The sequence below is a fragment of the Rhyacophila brunnea genome, unplaced genomic scaffold, assembly GCF_057557595.1.
Source record: "Rhyacophila brunnea isolate RB1 unplaced genomic scaffold, BYU_Rbru_1.0 scaffold_21, whole genome shotgun sequence".
In the NCBI taxonomy this organism is placed as follows: Eukaryota; Metazoa; Arthropoda; class Insecta; order Trichoptera; family Rhyacophilidae; genus Rhyacophila; species Rhyacophila brunnea.
This window is the reverse complement of record NW_028232871.1, coordinates 21,697,723-21,718,082: the sequence shown is the minus strand read 5'-3', so window position 1 is coordinate 21,718,082 and position 20,360 is coordinate 21,697,723. Positions and strand designations below refer to the sequence as shown.

Sequence of the window (20,360 nt, the reverse complement as noted above, 5' to 3'; positions counted from 1 at the left end):
CGTCATCAAATGGGTGGGTTAAAAACTGTGACGTAATTTAAACGAGAGGGTAGAACATTTCGTGACGAAATATAACAATGGGAAGAGGGGATGGGGTAGAACAAAAACATGTAATTCATGTGACGACCCCTTACGTTGTCAACAGTACAAGCGTCAATACGGTAACTTCAGGGTGTTATTATATGTTGCTTTATCTGCAAATATATAAAAGTGGTGATGTTTGTTTGCTATAAGAATCTTAATTCATAATAATTAAATATTGTGCAATTTTGTTTACAAAAATGTTTAGCATTTATTGTCAAAAAATTAATAATAATTGTGCGCTCATATAATAATATAATTAATATCTGTACCTGTCCGATTTCGCTGAAAATGACTTGAATACAGATTTTTAAGCAATCATAATATCTTTCAGAGCCCATTCACATTTTGAGTCTATTCATAACAAAAACATGACTGACATATTTAATACCATAAAACCATAATTATATTAACATTAAAATCATAAATCGCATTTTTCCGGAACAGTTTTTTTTTGAACTTGAGATACACTAACTTCCATGTAAATATTTATTTTATTTAATTCAACGATCACGTCAACGTAAACAATACAGTGAAAGTTTAAAAAAAATTACCATTTTCGTTCTTAAGTGAAGTATATATTATGGACCTACACATGTTATGCTTTTTAATATGTGTGATGCAAAGCAATGACCTTAAGGATAATTACCATACCTTGTAAAAGTCTATTAATACAATCGCCGCTTATGAGTAAAGCCTCAATTACATTGAGCTTCTTTACGAGCTGTTTATTGGCGAATTTGCAATCTGCCTGTAAAGACGCCCAGGGTAATCATCGAATAAGCTAATACGCAGGTTGTAAACACTCTACCGAGAAAAGTTGAAAGCCGGTCAACTTTACACGCTACACGCCGGCGTGTGGGCCTACTGCGTCTGCGCAGTAGAGCGCAGTACCAACCTCCCGGTAAAAAAACGAATTACGTTCCGTCAAAATAGTCGCTGGCTTGTGGCTTCTCAGCGAATGGAAAGTTTTGTGTGTAATCATCAAATCGCAGTAGCTGAATCGCCCACTTTTAAATTCGCCAATAAACAGCTCGTAAAGAAGCTCAATGTAATTGAGGCTTAAGAGAGTAAGAAGATGGTAATTAATTTATTTTTTTACATCTGTTGTTTTTTCAATGTTTTGTTTCATTGACGCCTTGCGAATTGAAATGAACTCAATAAATTAATCAGTGTTCACTGCGCTAATTGAAAATTAAAAAAGAAAAATTGTATTCAACCGTAAACTTTTTAAAAATATGCGAGAGAACAATTATTCTTATGAGATATACCAAACACATAGAGGAGCGGAACTTTTACATATGATAGAATATTACGCTTATCGGTAGCTTATTGAAATACAAATGCAAAAAATACTATATATATATATATATATATCAATACGATCTACAACCCTCCAATAATTCCTAACAACTATTAGCCAATCTCGATAGAGGGATATGTCTGCAAAACTACATAACTATACCCAATCTTAGTACTAAAATCATAATAATAAACAAAATACAGTCATCTCCATTGCAAATCCAATCCTTCATCATTAACATGGTAAATGGGTTAACGATATAATCTTATACATTCCATAGACGATATACAAGAAGAGATTTTAAGTTTTTAGAGTTGGGTACAGTGTAAAACTAAGAGGCAAAGTAAGGCAATATGTCTAATTGTCTTTACTGGCTCGATGGTGCCATCATTGCCATTTAGCTTTTCCATGTACACAAGCTTCTTTTTTGAGTTCAATAGCTTTCATAGAGGTGGTAATATCAGAATATTTAAATAGATGAACTTTGATTGATATGATAAATAAAATATGAATAAACCGCAGAGTTATATTATGTACTTTATAACATTTTATTAAGTTTCCAGTGAATTAAAATTTATTAGGTGTCGAAGCATTACAAAATAACATAAAAATTTAGAGAATTTACGAATTACGAATTATCAAAAATACGAATTATCGCAAATTATGAATTATCGAAAATTCTTAGTTTTAGGTGGAATGAGATGAGTTAAAAATACTGGATAATTGAATGTTAGATTTAAATTATATTATGGATACACTAAAGGAAAGGAATATTTTTTTAGAGTATAAAATTATACATCACTAAAATATACTATACAAAAATAACGATAACCTTAAAATCACCCTGACGGAATAATACAAAACATTTTTCGGATATAAAAAAAAATCCGATGAAACAATAAACAATAACAAAAAAACTTACAAATCAGTCTCTGTTTTACTGCTCGTCCTTCTACCTCTGGAGTAATAATTCTCCGGGGTACCATTCGTCCATCTCGTCCCATTTAAAAGAAACTGCTTCACGTTGTACTCCATCTTGGCTAGTTGCTCTCTCGTATACGACTTGGTCGTGCTGCTCGCGTTGGTCTCCGCATAGTCACTATTTGAGTTTTTCAAGTCGGCAACCAAGTCCTGCTGCCTCATGTGATGCCTCCGCGCATTGTGGACGTCTTGCGTTTCCTTATCGAATATTTCTGAATTTACCCTGTCGCATTTATCGACGGCAACACTACTGATTTGGCTAATATCTTGAGCTGCATTACCGAGCCTGTTCTCTGCGGGAAAATCGTAGCACTCGCTGTTCTCGATTGATTTCTGCGTTATCGTATTTTCTGCAGAAGCTCCGTCTTCTCTGGCAGTCAAACCCGGCTTGACAGCGTGGTGTGATAGCTTATGTGAGGTTTTTGAGTTGTTTTTTCTAGGTCTGTGTTCGATTTTGGCAGGCCTGGGAAAATCATTTCTCACGTGATGTAACTCTTCCACGCTGCGATGACATCCGTCTGAGGCATCATTTTCGACCTGTTCCATTTCTAGATTCTTCTGAACCCACTCAGCGACTCTTATCAGTTGTTGCTTCTGGAGAACGGCAGCACTATCATCACTCGATAAAGAACTCGAGCTCTTCTCTGTGGACATCTCTTTTTTCCAATCCTTGGGCTTCGGTTCATCTGAAATCTTCTCAGGTAACGTTTGATTAGCGCTGTTTCTAGTAAACTTCTTATTTATTTCGCTAAGGTTCTTAGATGCTATTTTCAGATCATAATTCGGATTCAAAATCTCCACAGAATTATCTGTAAACAACATCCTAGAATCGGTGGGAATTTTCGTATTTTCTAAATTATTCAGATGCGCTACGTCAATCTTTCTCTCGGGCTGAACTTTCATTTTTGTAGAATGCTTCAAACTCCTCTCATAATGGTCAAAATTGAAAACTTTAACACTGTGTCCTGGTACCTTCCGATCGTCAAGTAAATTCGTACTATTCTGCTCAACCTTTGAAGAATTCTTCTCAAGCACGGGCTCCAAATGAGACGTAATTATCTTATTCACCGTATCATCATCATCAATCTTAACATCCAATTTTAATCTCTCAACTTTATCTCCCGCTTCTAAAATGGCGTCCTCGACAATAAATAAATGTTTATCGATTATCTCCGCACTTTCGTTACTCTTATATCCACTCTCCGGTTTTTCACACAACTCAATTGGTTTCTTAATCAACAACTCTTCATCTGGCATATCTAAAATATTGCTTACGCCGTGCACAACTGAGATGTTGACATTCACCGGAACATCTATATTATTTCTGTCGATATTAGAGATAATATCTTTCAAAGTGTCGTCCCGGACCGATTCGTGCAGCGGTAAAGTCTGCGAGTCGTTATCGCTGACCGGATTCCCCGGCAAAGGAGAAGCGTCTAAATTCCTCGACTGTCTCGTATACAAAACGGGTGCTATGTTAGGTTGAGCATTATCCAATAAAATATTCTTCGACCCGGCCTGCATCCGCAATGAACAAAACCTAGGTCCCGGCCCGATCTGAACCTTCGTATTCGATCCGCTGTAAGATCCGTTATTCTTGTAAGACCTACTCGAAGACGTTTTACTCTCCGCTTCGTTCGAGCTAACTGAACTATTGTGGAATACTTTAGGATTTTCGACGACGTTCAAATCCGACTTAGTCTGCGGGATGGGATTATTTTTCGCTTCGTTCGGAATCATCACCGAATTTTCGATAATACCGAAAGTCAACTCCGATTCGAGAGAATTCTTCAAGGAATTAACCATACTTATTGATTTACTCGGTGATTTAATAGACTCGGCCTCTGTAATAATTTTCTTCTCTTCGTCAACCTTACCGAATCCGTTCTCGGTATTATTTTTACTAATAATAACAGGTTGTTTTGTCCGTTCACACAATCGATGATGTCCTGTCATAGGTTCGAGTTCCGGCAGTTTAAATTCGTCCTTCATATTCATTTCTTTGAGATTCTCACCAATTTTTGTTATTATTTCTTTATGCTTCAAACTGACAAGCTTGACATGCTCTTCGTTTGTTTTTGTAATCGCCTTGGCAACCTTATCGATATTTTTAAGTTTCTCGTCAATAGTCTTTTTATTATTCATCGGCGGATGTCTGACAAGATACAGAGGTGTAAATTCGACAGTGTCATTATCTGTCTCTTTTTCGTTGAGATCAATTAATAATTTTGCAGGTAACGGAGAGTTACACCTGGCGGTCAAACCTCCCACATTCAATTTGGAGGAATTGATATCTGAATTGCAATTCAGGCAAAGAGAATTAGCTGCATCTTTCCTCATAATCGTTTGCGTCGCGACAGAATAGTGACTTTCTCCGTATGAGAAAGGGTTATTTGACTTCTTCAGACAAGTGCACGTGTCGCAGTGTTTTGATATTGTATTCTGCACGCTCTCTTCGAGTATCTTGGACATCAACGAGGCAGATATATTGAATTCGAATTCGTCAGGGTTCACCTTCTCCAAGGAGAGTGAAATGTTTTTGCTAGCTGTGAGCGGAGTAGGCGATTGAGCCGGCTCCTGGTTCAGCCTGGCCTTTGACATTATGTAAGAAGAAACTCTCGCTTGAGTTTCTAATGGTAGCTGAAAAACGAAAAATTGTTTTTACAATACAGAACAAAACAACATTGTTGTAGTTTCAATTAAGTTAGCATTTGATTTAGTGTGAATCAATAATAATCAATAACAGATTGATGGTGTGTATTCTACAATTAATAAGTATTACAATACTAATAATTATACACCTACTTATAAATATCTTTTTGTTTGTACATGAATTTATAGCAAGGGTTTCCATAAATTATGGATAATCAAAAAAGGAATAATGATATACCAGAATGTCGCATTTATTAAATTTTAGTTACTGCGTACTAGTTAAAATGGTAGTGTAAATAAATTTTTCATTTGCAATTTTGAGTTTTTTAGATATGAACGCACTGTACCTTGTATCTTGGAGAAAAGTTGGGATATTACATCCCTTGAGATATGAGGCTTCATGAATGATCCAACTGACAGTATGTACAATTTTGATGCAAGGCATCTCCAGGAGAAAATCTGATTGATTGCAATTCATATAATCGTATAGGTCCTGTGCGGTGGCCAACCAATGTCACGCATGCTACATTTGACACTTGACACATTTTTAAAGAGCACCGACGATACGTAGCAAAAGTAGGAAATCGAACAAATATGAGTTCTGGACGGAAAATGTTTTTGGGAAAAAAATCTAAAAAAGGGTGTCAACTTGGATTTTGGACTTTGGAAAAATAACATTGAAACAGGGTGTATATTTCTTTAATTTCTTTGAAAATCTGTCATGGAAGAATTAGTAGAAATCGTGTATTTTAAAATTGGAATATCCAGTGTGACAGGAATGTTACATAATATACTATTATTGGTTATTGTATGAGGTACTAATTCAAATGCAAACTCATTGAAATAATATTAAACATCGTCACTGTTCTGGCAGAAGACACTAAATCGAAAAAATGAAATATTCAGTTAGTACCAAAATGTTCCTTATTTCAAACTTTACCGTCTGGAAACCTTCTTAATAAATAAACAGTCTTTATTTTAAAGTCATCCTTTTTACGATTACTTAATAAACTCACATGATAGACCATTATTTCAAACATTTTAACAACTTCAAAGTCAAATTACTTAAAACTAGTATTCTCCAGTTAGTGTGTTCTGCCAGAACAGAGACGACATATTATGTACAATAATTAATTGATAAACTACGAAGTACAATAGATAAATCAATCTTTAAAAGTGACAAAGATATTCAACTAGTCCATCGGTTTCAAAACCTTTAATTTCTAATGTAACAGGTCTGCTAGATTTAAAAGATATTTTAAAAAGTAGATTGTACATTATATGTATGTATTTTCTACACATCAAGCAATAAATGTTCAACTACACATAAATATTGGTGTTGTAGTTTTGTAAAAAGAGGTTATTAAAATCATAAATAATTCTGACAAGAAGATGTTAGTAAGACATACAACAAACACAGTGTGTCCCATGCAAAGCGAAAACACTAAATAAGAAGCAAATAAACAACTAATAAAAAAAATTAAATAAAAATGTTTAAAAATAAAATAATCCTTACTGAATCAAACTTCTGCGATACAAAATTGTCTGGTTTACATTGCAACAGCTGTATTGCTAAATTCATGTCATTTTTGTAACGTTCCTGAAAATAACATTATTTCTTGGTATTATATTGGTAGACATGTCATTATTTCTACGCAATATCTGTCATTACGGTAAAATAATAATGGTAACACTATTAAGGTCCATTTATATGTGTAGTTACAGTTACGGTTCTATTCAGTGTGTTTTTTAGTTTTTGGGGTCGATTTCAATATTGAAATTTAAGGCTTTGCCTACGGACGTACCCTAATTGAGTCAAAATGAAAAATTATAGATCTAAATCTGATTGATCGATCCCTAAACTTTGGATGAGTCATATTTATGTTATTATGATAGCTAATCTTTTCTCATCATAAGAATTAATATCAAACTACTACATGATGTGTGTATAACACATGTATATAGTAAAATATATTCGGTAAAACTTTCTATTGTAGTTTGTAGTTGACACGTAATTTTTTTAAAATATATTTGCCAAAATATCCATATTTTACGATCGATTAGTTATTTGAATATTATTATTTCAAAGTCTATTCTGTACCATTCATGCTAAAATAATTACAGGAAAATCCATTTTGAGTTATAAAATAATATGTTTCCTTGGTGGAATGTGAATTTACATGTTTGATTTCCTTAAATGTTGATTTTTAAGATGAGAAAAGATAGGGCATCACAAGGTCACAAATATATTTCTTACAATTCTTAATCTTCGACCTATTTAGGACACGTCCCTTACCGCTTGTATTTGTACAAACATAACGCGATGCTGTCAAATATTGTAGTTTTATGTGTACAATATCAATAATTATTATTTCTATCAACGCAAACTGAAAGAAAATATGGAGAAGTATATATAAAGGTTACTTGTTTCACTTATTACATATATTATATATAATATGCGTGTAGTAGCCACAAAATTACACAAATTTTTGTTGTTCTCTTTAATAAACCTGTTAATAATGTATAACTTTTAAATTTGAAAATATAATCATTTATTGGAAAAGTACTTATTTTTTATGATAATATAGTATATCAATTTTTTTTATGTATTTTAAAAAATCAGCAAACTTTTTTATAATATGTGTGAAAATTACTGTGATTTTCGATGATTTTTATAACTATTATTAACAAAATTATGAACGGTAATAAAAAAAGTTGGAAAGTATGAAGTGTTTATCATTAAAATCAATACTAAAATAAATACTGACGCAGTAGAACGGACACTGAAGCATATAAATAGACCTTCAAAAAACAAATAATTCATCCTTTGTAAAAAGCAAAATGGCCGTGATTTATACGCCAACTTGAAATATAGAAATAATACTACTAATCTCTATTAGAAGTGTAATAGGTTTTACCTACTTTAAATATTTGTATCACATAAATAAATGTCATTTAAATCATTTCAGGTCAGCTGTTAAAAAGACGCCATGTTGGATTTTATTATAATGTCATCATCCAATGCTTCTGAATAGTGTTACCGTAAATAATTAATAGGTACGACTAAATCATAGACAATTATTGTTATTTTAAAGAAATATTAAGAATTAATTTTAACCCAGCCAGCGTTCGGTCATCTAGCATTCGTCATCTTTATAATAAATAATAGTATAGAAAATGCAACAAATCAAATAATTCAAATCATAACTGCTGACGGATTCAACTGTGCTTAGGTAAAGAGGAACAGCGATACATAATTACAAATTGATAAACGTATCTTTAAAAAGGGTAAATCACAATTCCAATGGTAACTCCAATATAGAGCTTAACAATTATGGAGTTTCACAGTGTGGAGTTTTCTGATCAAATGAGAATTGATCATTAGCCGCATTGAACAATTGGAAACCCAACACTAATATTATGCAATTATGGTTCGGGGTTCTTAAAATTATGGAACCTGATATCCTTTTGATCTACATCAAATAAAGCTTTCGGTAATCTGGTGACCATACTAAAAATAGATTTAATATAAATAAAAAGGATTTTAAGTTACACATTTTTATTTTTATAAAAATCGGTATTTTTAAAAATATAAGAAAGCTATGAATTAGCCAAAGATTTTATTAGAGAAAACTTAATAAACTAAATTTTAATAATAAACATGACGATAAAATAATATATAATAGTACGATGGGATCAGTTAACGAATTCACATAATATTATATTATTAATTTAAATAAAATGCAACTTTATAGTACTAATTATTCTACGTCCGCATCAGAGGGACATTTTCAACTGGCAATATTTGGAACTAGTTGAAAATGTCCCTCTGAGGCGAACGTAACCGATCCAGTTGATATTTTAATAAAAGTGAAATAATTAGTAGTATAAAATTGCGCTTTATTTAAATTAATAATACAATGCATTTTCACCATGAATTGATAGTAAACACCATAAAAGAATTCACATTTATAATTTTTATGTAAAATTGTAAATTGATCTTTGACTTTAAATTATCAAAAAAATATCTATAATTATAAGCTTCGTATTTTCCCCTAGACGCTTCTAATAGGTGGAGTATTCACCTTAAGATACCTGCGCACCGTGAACCTCCATCTTGGAGAGGAAATATTAATTCACTATCAGATTTACTTCTGACACAGCAAAATAAAATTGAATTTTAAAATAATTATGCAATACTCTTTACCTGAACACATTAAATTTGAACATTAAAATTTAAACCATACATCCTCATAGACAAAAAATATCGTTGAATAAACGATCCTCTTCTCTGTACAATCAAACATAACGTAAAGTTGCACAGATATTTTATAAATTCATTTTGTATACTGCGTACACCAGTGCAAATATGTGCAAAGTTTAGCGAACTTGTGGAAAATAATGTGTTATTTTTAGGACAATAAACACCGAATGGAAAAATTCCAGTCTAGACACAGAGTTATCTTGCTAAACACAAAACTATTTTGATAATAATGATTACAATGTGCATTGGTGAACACACAATATGCAAATAATATTATGGACATAATCTTAATGGGTTTATTTTTAACACAGGTCCTCTGTAACATAATAGTTTTACCAATCGATTTTTAGTAACACGTCACAACTAAACTTCATACTGGTATATTTTATAGCCTCCCTTGTCACAATATAATGTGTAAATGGAGATTAAAATATACCTGAAAATTGAAGTTACCGAGTGCCACTAACATCAGCTGGTACAACTATAACATATTTTTATTCAAGAAAAATAATATATAAAAGCTAAATGCATACGAATCATATGTAAATATTAGATGGACTTATGCATTAGTCAGCCGATTTTCGGATGCGTAACAAACAACGGATAATAAATCAAACTAGTTGCTCTCCTAACGGCGAAATGGTACACAAAAGTGGTACCTGTTATAATTAAAAAGTCAAAGTAATTTACCATGTTCGATCCTAAACGGAGCATATGGAGTGGAGGTTGTATCAACACATTTGTAGTCTTAATTCAATTAAAACAAATACGTATGACTGACAAAGTTTATAACTATTTATGTCGGATAAAGTATTTAAAGCATTATTTTCATTTTTAAATATTGAAATGGCATTCATAAAATTCTCCATTGATTATTTGATTAAATGCTTTCAAATTCTTCACGGTTGGTCGGTACTCAACACAATCTTGCGTTGTTCAAAACTATAATATTTATAAAACGTAATTATTTGATATTAGTTGTTTTCTTTGTTCCAATGTTTTACCGCCATTTATTTATCGTTAAGCGTTAGTTCTTATTTCTCATTCATTCTAAAATCAGCTAATTAGTGCATAAGCCCGTTTATTTCAATACGTTCTACTATGCGACCATAAGTCTAATTTAATCTTAATTTTGCAAATTCATTCTATCAATATTTAAAGTTTCATTTATATTTTATATTCACTATAATTAAATAATGAAGACAAAAGTATTCTTAATACGACCCAAAAAACCGCATTACTTATACGTAAAAACAGATTTTCAATTTAACGACAAAAGTATTGTGAACTCTTTCATTACCATGGCTTGTAAAAAAACACTTTCATACTTATTATTTTCTTGGCAATAATTTCATAATAAAATACATGTTAATTTTATTGATAGTTAAATAGTGTTAAAGAAATACGTTAAACATCTTAAGCGATTGCAAAAACGTACAAATAAATAATGAAACAAAGCTTACATTTTCCTTGTGAAGATGTCCGATGGAATAATTGGACTCGGCCAGACGTACCGATAGAGTTTCAACGTCCCTCGTCAATTGAGACTTGTCAGTGGTGCACTTGTCCACCATCTGGAGAAGCTTCTCTTCGAGGTTTTGGTTCACCTTTTGCACGCGCTTGTGAGAATCGTATAATCTGCCAAATAACGAACAGAATTAATGGTAATCAAATATTAGCACGACAATAGAGTCATTATGTCAGGTTAGTGATCTATTTAATATCACCTTTTAAGACTCATATGGCCACGGGGGACAGACAGTAGCGGAAAGCAGAAGAATGGTGGAACATGTAATTTGTAAAATTGAGTGCCACAAGTAGATGCCTCATGTTAAAAACACATATTGTTTGGTGTGACTACAGGAACCGAACACGAGACCCATAGATATTATATTTCAAGAGTATTAACCTCTACTATGCGGTCCTCTAGTCCAGTACCTAAGGCACTGGCTTCTCATCCAAGGGCCCCGGGCTTGATTCCCAGTGAAGTCCGGACGTTTATGTAATAATTGTTTTACTTCTACAACTGCCATTGGGTCTTACGGCCTGCTGTAGTGTTAAAAAGAATATACAATATTCCATTCACCTAAATATTTTGTATTTTTTTCATTCCTGGGGAGGGTTCGGACCCGAATAGTAAGCCCCCCCCCCCAAGGGGTAAGGCTCCTTCTAACTATAGTCCAAATTCTTTGGAATTACCAATGATGTCAATTTATATTATCATTGCTACATATTTGGCTAAATGATTACAAGCTAAACCAAGTATGTACCTAGTAGTCAACAATATAATTGTAATTACATTGTACAAGTAATATATTACTTATCATACAAAAATAAGTACTTTTCAAAGTAACTACAATGTGCAACAACATGTTGGAAACGATGATAGTGAATATGTAAGTAATAATTAAAAAGAAAAATATTTTTTTTTCAAAATTGATAAGACTAGTTGACATTAATAAGTACAATTTGTACAGTAATTAAAAATAATAAGGTCAAAGTAATTCTATTTATTTTCACTAGTTAATTGAAGACACAAGTGGATGAAGGACAGTACCTAGTCCAAATTTAAAACATAGCAAGGGACATTTTTTCAAAAATGCATTTTTAATACACAATATGCCTGTATTTTCAATTGCTTCATTTTCGAGATATTCAACATTAAAAAACCTAACGACTACGCCTTACCGCCGGCTAAAAAAATACTAACAGTATTCAAAGTAGGGAACAACACTTGCTGGGTTATAATTTTGGATTACGGCATTCTTTTATATTAGATTATGGTACGCTTGTCGGATTATGGCGATACTGTGATTTGAAGTAGACTTTTATTTCATTCAGTAAAATACTGATAAATACAAGCACACTGTTTTCACAAGAGCAATAAATTATGTAGTATTATAATCATGGCCCCCACATCCTGAAGCGGGCCCCTAGGCTAGGATCTTTGGCGGCCCCTCTACCTATCGCTAATGATAAAGGTAATGTGACGCCCTACAGTAGCGTTTTCGAAATGGTGTACGTGATAAAATTAATGTGTATATTTAGTTTTTTTTTGTATATTTAGTTTTTTTGTATATTTTAATAGATCCATTTTATTTATGGAGTTGTCGAGTATTGAAACACAATTGAAAATTGTATCGTACAACCACATAATTTTAAATATTAATATCATTGAAGAAAAATAGCTCCGCAGGTGACTTTTTTTTACTAGTAAAGCAAATTTTCGATGTGTGTTTATCTCACTTATCTGGTTCGACTCGCATCGCCGGGTCCCCAGGCTAAAGCCCTGTCAACCCCCCCCCTTGTGGGGGCCATGATTATAATTATCTAAAAGTATTTTTATTGATATTGAGTTAAATCAAATATATTTAGATAATGATAAAAGGTGGGATTTTCATTGGGTTTTACCCCACGGTATTTAGAAAATTCTTGGTCATTCATGTATGCTTAAAGAATGTTTCTAATGACATCTATCCAAAAAATGTATTATTCATTTGACATCACTAAAATTTTAATAATACCAAGGATTCGAATAAATTTGTGTACATACTGTGATTTCAATTTGGAAATTCATTAATTCTTGTATATTGAATACCATATTGACAATTAGTAAAGCCCAAAAAATAGTGCAAACATTGATAAAATCATTTTTTTTATTTGATATAACGATAGGACATTTAAAATTCCAGATAAAACATATTGTTTATAATTTTTTTATGATTAATTATAGCAATGAGATTCATAAAAACATGTTCACTGAAGCCTCTTACTGGGTTTTGAATTTTGACAGCTGAGGAGATATGTTACAATTTACAGGGTTTAATTGAATTTTAAAAACTAGCCAATACAATCTTCATTCTTAGTGCATTCTTCCCTGACCATGTCCGATCCTAATAGGATCATATGGGCCTCCACAGAGTAGAGGTTTGTATTGACAGATTTTGTTTTTACGAGTAATGGATGTCAGCCACTAGTTCAATGAAAACTTAGTGCAATTCTTAGTTCAATGAAAACTTAGTACAATTCTTAGTTCAATGAAAACAAATAAATCTGACTAACAAAGTTTACTGTACACTATTTATGTCGAATCTACACAGCCTACAATCAACCTTCGCCGCTGGTATTTTCTTATGTAGGGCGACCGGCATGGCCATTGTGTATGTCACTGCAACTTGGCCTGAGAATATGTATGCACTGTGTCACATAACGCAAACTCGCTAATAAGATTTTGCTGGATGACTATTATAATTTGTGTGACTAATTGACTTCTACAAGATAGCATTCGATACATGGCAGTCGAGGCGGTCGGCACCCACCAAAAGACGACAAATGTACCTGTTTTTTTTCAGATGTGTCCTGCAGACTTCAGATGAAACAACTAAGACCAACATACTGGGTAAGCCAGTTCCTGACCGACCATGGTAACTTCGCAGCCAAGCTGCACAGTTTTCGTTTGATAGGACATGGACCGAAATGCACATGCGGGCATGACCATCAAGACGCTGAACACTTCTTGTGGGACTGCCCGCTGATGGGATCTGAGCGAGCGAAACTGTTTGCCAGGGTCCGTCTACACACGGGCCCGATTGACCACGCCGACTCGATATCAACCAAGGCGAACTTTGAGACATTTGAAAAATTTGCTGTGTCATATGGACGAAATAATTCCGATCCCTCCTTAGATTCATCACTTTCAACTCCTGACTCCTCTGTTTCAGGAGAGTTTCAGTACACGGGTACAGAGGACATTTCATGTCATTAAAGATAAATGACGGCAGAGCAAGTCAACATTCTTTTTTATTTTCTAATACTCTTGCTTTAAGCACCAAGGCGGTTGCTACATTAGTCGTTTCGGGACAAGGAAGTGTGGCACTAAAATCTTTTCATTCTGATATATTTATAGTGTCATGGAAGGCGGCCGTGCACAAATAGCGGCTGCATATACATGGCGGGTGGAGATGGGGTAACTCAAATCATAACTAATCTAAAATAAACATTTTTAATCATTCTACGTAAAACTGTTAGCGATCAATATGTTGATCATATTCACAAACACTGACTTCCTGTATAAGATAAATTTTGAAATGGCGATTTTATACGTAAAAATATTGACTTCAGCTTATTTGACCAAATGTCATGTTCAAAACAAATAAAGCTCAATTCAATGGAACTATAAATACAGTGGCGTCCTTAGGCAGAATGCTGTCCCTTTTCATTTTTAGTCTCAAATCGTATGCAAAATTGGTATGTGTATACCTATTTTGTAAACAGACGAATGCAAAAACATTTTGAAAAAAAATATGAACATTTATCTACTGAGGATTGGAGCATTTTCACAAAACGTATTCTCAAACAGCGGTGGTTTTAGGTACGTGTAAGTTTGAGGTGCTGATAAATTTTGCTGACATCAGTACTTTCTAATGAAGCGATCACATCGTCCGCTTCATTGAAAACCGCCACTGTTTTCAAGTCATAATGGTCGCATTGATGACATTAGTTTTTTTCTTTCGCCACCCTTAAGCAATGCATGACCTGCCTAACTCACAGGATGTCAGTGTATATATAACCCATATGTAACACACTGTAAGATTCGATAGTTCGAGCGGGTAACAATAATGAGCGAGAAAGGGACCAAATGCGATAAGCCGATACGACAGAAGAGACATATTTACTCCCTACAATCAACCGAATCTCCATCCACCACCCTAGCCTTATGGGATGCTGTGGTTCTTTATACACAGTGCAACTACATTAATCTTCCACTATCCTCAGTCACAAGTTTTACATTATCACGTGAATCCACCAAATGATGAGTCCGTCCCTGCAGCAGGTTTTAGAGCGCCCCTATGATTGTTTAGTTTCCCATGGGTACCACTGCATTAGTCCAGCAGTTATCTGCTTGCTGAGTGAAATGTCCGGCCCATTGCAATTCGTCAATTGTAATAGTTAGAAACTTAAGCTATTAAATACATCAAAAGAAACGAAAGATTCAAAAAAATCTCCATATTTTTATATGTTACCGTTAAGCTTTATATATAATATGAAAATTGTATTATTACCTGTCATATTTCTCCCGCCAAGTGACGATTTGCTCTTCAAGTTCCGACACCCTTGTGGTTTCCTTGAGGAACTCTGTTTCCATTGCCTCGATGTGAGCATCTCTCTCGGCCAGGTGCTGTTTTAAATGGTCTATCTCCACATGCAGATGGATGTCGGCGCCTTCCACACAATCCTGAAAGAAGTCATTCGTTTAAGTACATTGTTTCAAGTTGAGGAAGAAACTTAGTATACGGTTATCTCTAATTTCACTGGCAATATCTGACTAACACTTCAACTGGATTTAGCGTCACTTCCCTTATGGTTTCCGAAACATTGTTATCGTATTAGATTTTTGGGTTGTCACCGTGATTCTTCACTCTTCTTTTCTCAGTGTTTCAGACTCATTGCAGAGGGCATTCTCATGAAAATTTGAAGAATTTGAACAAAGAAAGATGACGAATACACTATGACAACTGAAAAACCCAATACGATAATATACAAGGGTTTTGTTAAAAATATGGTAAGTACCTCAACCAGGCCCGGTCCAAGTGCACTCAAATCGATTGGGCCAAATTGGGCCCTTGCGATTGCCAAAAAATAGTATAAAATCAGTTTCTTAGATTAACAAAATAAAAGATGAATGGATGTTGAGTAACTCCACTGCAGAATTAGATATAGCACTTTTGGGTGCCAATATTACTTAATGATTTTCCAAATGAATGACAGTAAATATTTGTGGGCATGGTAGTCGGAACCACTTTTTATCATGGATCATGCTCGAAAGTCTGTTAAATATCTTGCAACCATGAAATAAGAATTTTGTTGACAATTATAATGACGTATTTCGTTCTGCAGTTGATAAAAGATGTCTCGAGGTCGAAAACTTATCAGTTATAAATTTTTAATAATTTTAAATAGAATTTTGAATTTTCAAAAAAATTCTGAAGAATTTGGACAATGAAAAGGGCAGAATGTATTTTATTAATTTACCTAATCCCTAGTACCTAGTAAATGGTCTGTTATAATATTATCAAAATTTCTTGTTAAGTTGTAGGTGGGTACCTAGGGGCCTTGCGCACATACTCCAATTTGGCCTCGCACTTACTAAAACCGGGCCTGCTATCAATATTGAATAATGTTATTTTTAAAAAAAAAAACATTTCTTTTAATGTAGGTATTTATAATATCATACAGCAACTTTGTTCAAGGTTTAGATAAATAATCATGTGATATCAAATTTACTATGTATTAACTAGTATTAACGTTAAATGTGCAAGAAACATAAACAGTCGATACAAACAACATCATTTTTATCATTACAAAACATTGTTTCAGAAATTTTCAAAGTACGACGAAGGCACTGTTTTTGTAGCAAAAGCAAGCAGCACAGATTTTATCAATGAACACTGGTCAAATTCGTTAACTAATTTGAATATTGCGTCAATTGAAACATAAAAACTTACCTTGCAAGGCGATGATTGTGCCATCGTAAAAAGGATGTGTGCCCAGTTGATTGTATTTTTTTTTTTATATAAGAACAAATAATTCTCCACAAATGTGATCACATTTCAGTAGTTTTGAGAAAAACGCCTCGACCGACATCGTTCCACAACCCACATCAACAATTTCAAGCCAGTTTAACAAAAAACATAATCCGAGATACACAAATCAATGCAATTATTTTTATCTATTATGACAGTACAATCAAAATGGCAGATCGAATATTGTATTGTGTGTGTGCATTAATATCGAACAATTGGATCAAAGAAATTGTAAATGTTTAAAACTAAGTAGAGATGATGAATGCTTTGCAAGATGGCATATTCTGTCTAATGTTTTCACGTCACATATTAGTCAAAAAAACAATACCATGGTCAGACAAGACCAAGACAACTCACTTGACATTGACAATTGACTGTTGCCAGAAGTCACAAATTTGACAAGACAAGGTCAATTAGTGTGGCAGTATAAAAATAACAGACTATTGACTGATTTTATATTAGGAATACTTAAACAATGAAAAGCGTTTTTTTTATTAAATTACTTCATTTATTAATCCTTAACGATCCTAAATATTCAGCTTCAAATTCTTAACTATAAATTGGAATTGAGAACATTATGCGTCAATGACATTGAGATACTTTACAAGCTGTTTGTTAGCGAATTTAAAAGCGAGCAATTCAGCTACTGCAATTGCGATGACGACACACAAAACTTTCCATTCGCTGAAGCCAACACGCAGGCGTGTAGCGTGTAAAGTTAACCGGCTTTCAACTTTTCTCGGTAGATTGTTTACAATCTGCTTGTTAGCTTGTTCGATAATGACACTGGGCGACTTTACAGGCAGATTGTAAATTCGCTAACAAACAGCTCGTAAAGTAGCTCAATGTCATTGACGCTTTAGTTTTTCTAAATCTTATCATATATTTTTTCCTATTGCATCAATCTACTGCTGAACAAAAGCTTGCTGCAAAGAGATTTGGTCTTCAATCTCTTTGGCTTGCTGATTTCATTTCCCTCCGCCCTATGCATTACGATTACATTGCCAATAGGATCCGATACCTACTGAAATATCTACCGGTTTTTAAGTTAAAATGACTGAATCAAAAGTGAAATAAAGACAAAAAGTTCACCACATATTTATTTTAGGGGAAAAGCTCTCGGCTTTGGTTGAAATATTTTTTTATTGAGTAAAAAAGCTCTTCACTTTGGTTTTAGACAGATTTTGGCCAGATCTATGAAATTTAATGTTCTCTCGTTACTTTTCGACTGGACGGAATTTTCTTTTATTGGTACGAAAAGTTGATGACAGAGAAATAATTAGGACGCTGTGACGAAATGTTTTTAACAAATACCAGTAGGTAGGTATTGATGTTTTTATTCGGTATTGCAATCCCTAATCACCATGCACTTCCACAAAACCTAAGTATATCATCAAACCTATGACCTCTAAGTCTGGTCTACCTGTAGGACACGTTGCACCTTTCGAGAACACTATGTCTGGATTGTTGATTCCATATGGAAACGAATCTTTTGTTATAAATCCAAACTGCTACAGAATCTCTAACTAAGTAGGTATGTAAACGATGGTAAGTCCATATTATCATTTTTACAGGAGACAATAATTAGTGATTTTTGCTTTATAAACATCAAGTATTTGTTTTTATTCGTTGATGGCCCAAATCGAGCTCTGACTTCCTCAATTTTCAACGCAATCATATAGCCATCTACCAGTAACAGCTCCCTGGTGTGGCTCTAGCGAATCTTAAGTCTACATCTTTAGAATGTAGGTGTCGCTCATCCCTTGCAGAAGATGTCCCCGTCCATCTAAAACGCAGCATTATATTTATTCGGTCACCAATCCTTACACAGATTATACAATTCACCATTAACTTTTGATTGATTGACTCTCCATACTCCTCCAGTATTTATTAGTGAAAGGATTTTATTTTAATTATTCGAAGATATATTTTTTGTTTTGTATTCTTTCTAGTTTTAAAATATTTTTTTAGTTTAATCTTTTGGACATAAATTTATTTACCACTGGACATTTTAACATTCATCATCGTTATAAAAGATATTGTGAGTTACTGCTACTTAATAAATAAGGCCATCTATAGTCAGGGTTCCGATCAATCGTAATATAAGTTATTGATTATACTTCAAATACAATTTGGTAACCTATTCACAGGTAATGAAGATTGCATATTATTTCATTTATACTAATAATAATTGACATGTTACCATTTTTTTCAATACGATAATATAATAATCATTTCCTACAACGTACCGTATTGCATTCAAACTACAGGCGGGCCTCGACTTTCATACGTTTCACTTTTGTACAATTCGCTATTTCATATATTTCTTAAAATTATTTTTTTTGTCGATAATTCAAAAATTGTTTACTTCCATGCAATCGCTCCCTAAAATATTTCGCCCGCATAAATTTCTAAACATAGAAACTACTATGTTAATACCGACAAAAAGAATTCAGGAAGAATCAGGTTAACCTGATCAGTGCCACAGAGGAGTTAACTCGCAGGTTCTTGTAAGCGTCATAAATTCTGAATGAACTGTTTGTGTATATTTTCTAAACAATATTTATCATTTTAGTGTGAAAATATTCACGACAAACTCGAGAAACATGTTGATTTGGTAAATTTTCACAAATATTTAGCATTCTGTTCCTATTTCATATTTTTTAAGGGATTTATTTTATTCCAAAAATAGCTGGCCTATAAGTGTCCAGTAAAAATTGGCTAGCAGGACAATCTTCATACGATCAAGACAAAGATAAAAATAATTAGGCGTTCTGCAATCGGCAAATCTTTTGCTTCAATCGGCCGTTCGTATGACTTAACGGTGGAAATATATCTTCAAAGATTGTTAACAAAAGACACGGCATAGTGATTGGATGAAATGGATAGACCTTTTTCATCATGGATTAATAATCAACATCAAAAAGATGACACTTGAGTTTTTCAATTATTCAAGCTAAAGTTCATAGTTTGCATGAAGATTGGAAGATTCTATTAAAAAAAGATTCTAACAAGGAATTTCAAGCAAGTAAAGGCTGTTTTTATATTAAATTCACTAGAGAAGCTGCCAGTGCAGATAGCAATTGCGAAGGGTGGAGGTAGGCTCTTAAGATCCGCCATAAATAGTGCACATCAAACTTTGTTAGTCATACGTATTTGTTTTTATTGAACTAAGACTACAATTTACAGGTGGTATTGGTTAGTTTTTAAAAATCAATTAAATCTTGCCTAAACCAAACCATAACAGTATTGGTATATTTTATGCGAAACAATAAAATTATGCACACTTTTGCATTCCTACTTATTTGTTTTCGTTGGATTAAGAGTACATATTACACATGTTGTTGGTTCATTTTTTTAAATTCATATAAATTCAGATATAATAAAACGTGAAAAAATTTATTTCAGCATAGTAATCACTCCATTTTACCAATTTTGGACCAACCATAATTTATCTCTTGCATATAGAAATATATATTTTGACCACAGTAATCAT

At 33.3% G+C, this 20,360-nt stretch overlaps 1 protein-coding gene across 1 annotated transcript; it reads right to left on the bottom strand.

The window, feature by feature from the left end:
• Positions 1-1,819: 1,819 nt before the first annotated feature.
• LOC147070834 (uncharacterized) lies at positions 1,820-17,255 on the bottom strand. The gene is made up of 5 exons (XM_085948875.1): positions 16,787-17,255; positions 15,344-15,516; positions 10,745-10,919; positions 6,534-6,617; positions 1,820-5,005 (listed from the first exon to the last, which is right to left on the bottom strand). The coding sequence occupies exons 1-5, from the start codon at positions 16,808-16,810 to the stop codon at positions 2,303-2,305; spliced, it is 3,159 nt and encodes a 1,052-aa protein (XP_085805001.1). The 5' UTR covers positions 16,811-17,255; the 3' UTR covers positions 1,820-2,302.
• Between the last annotated feature and the right edge of the window lie 3,105 nt (positions 17,256-20,360).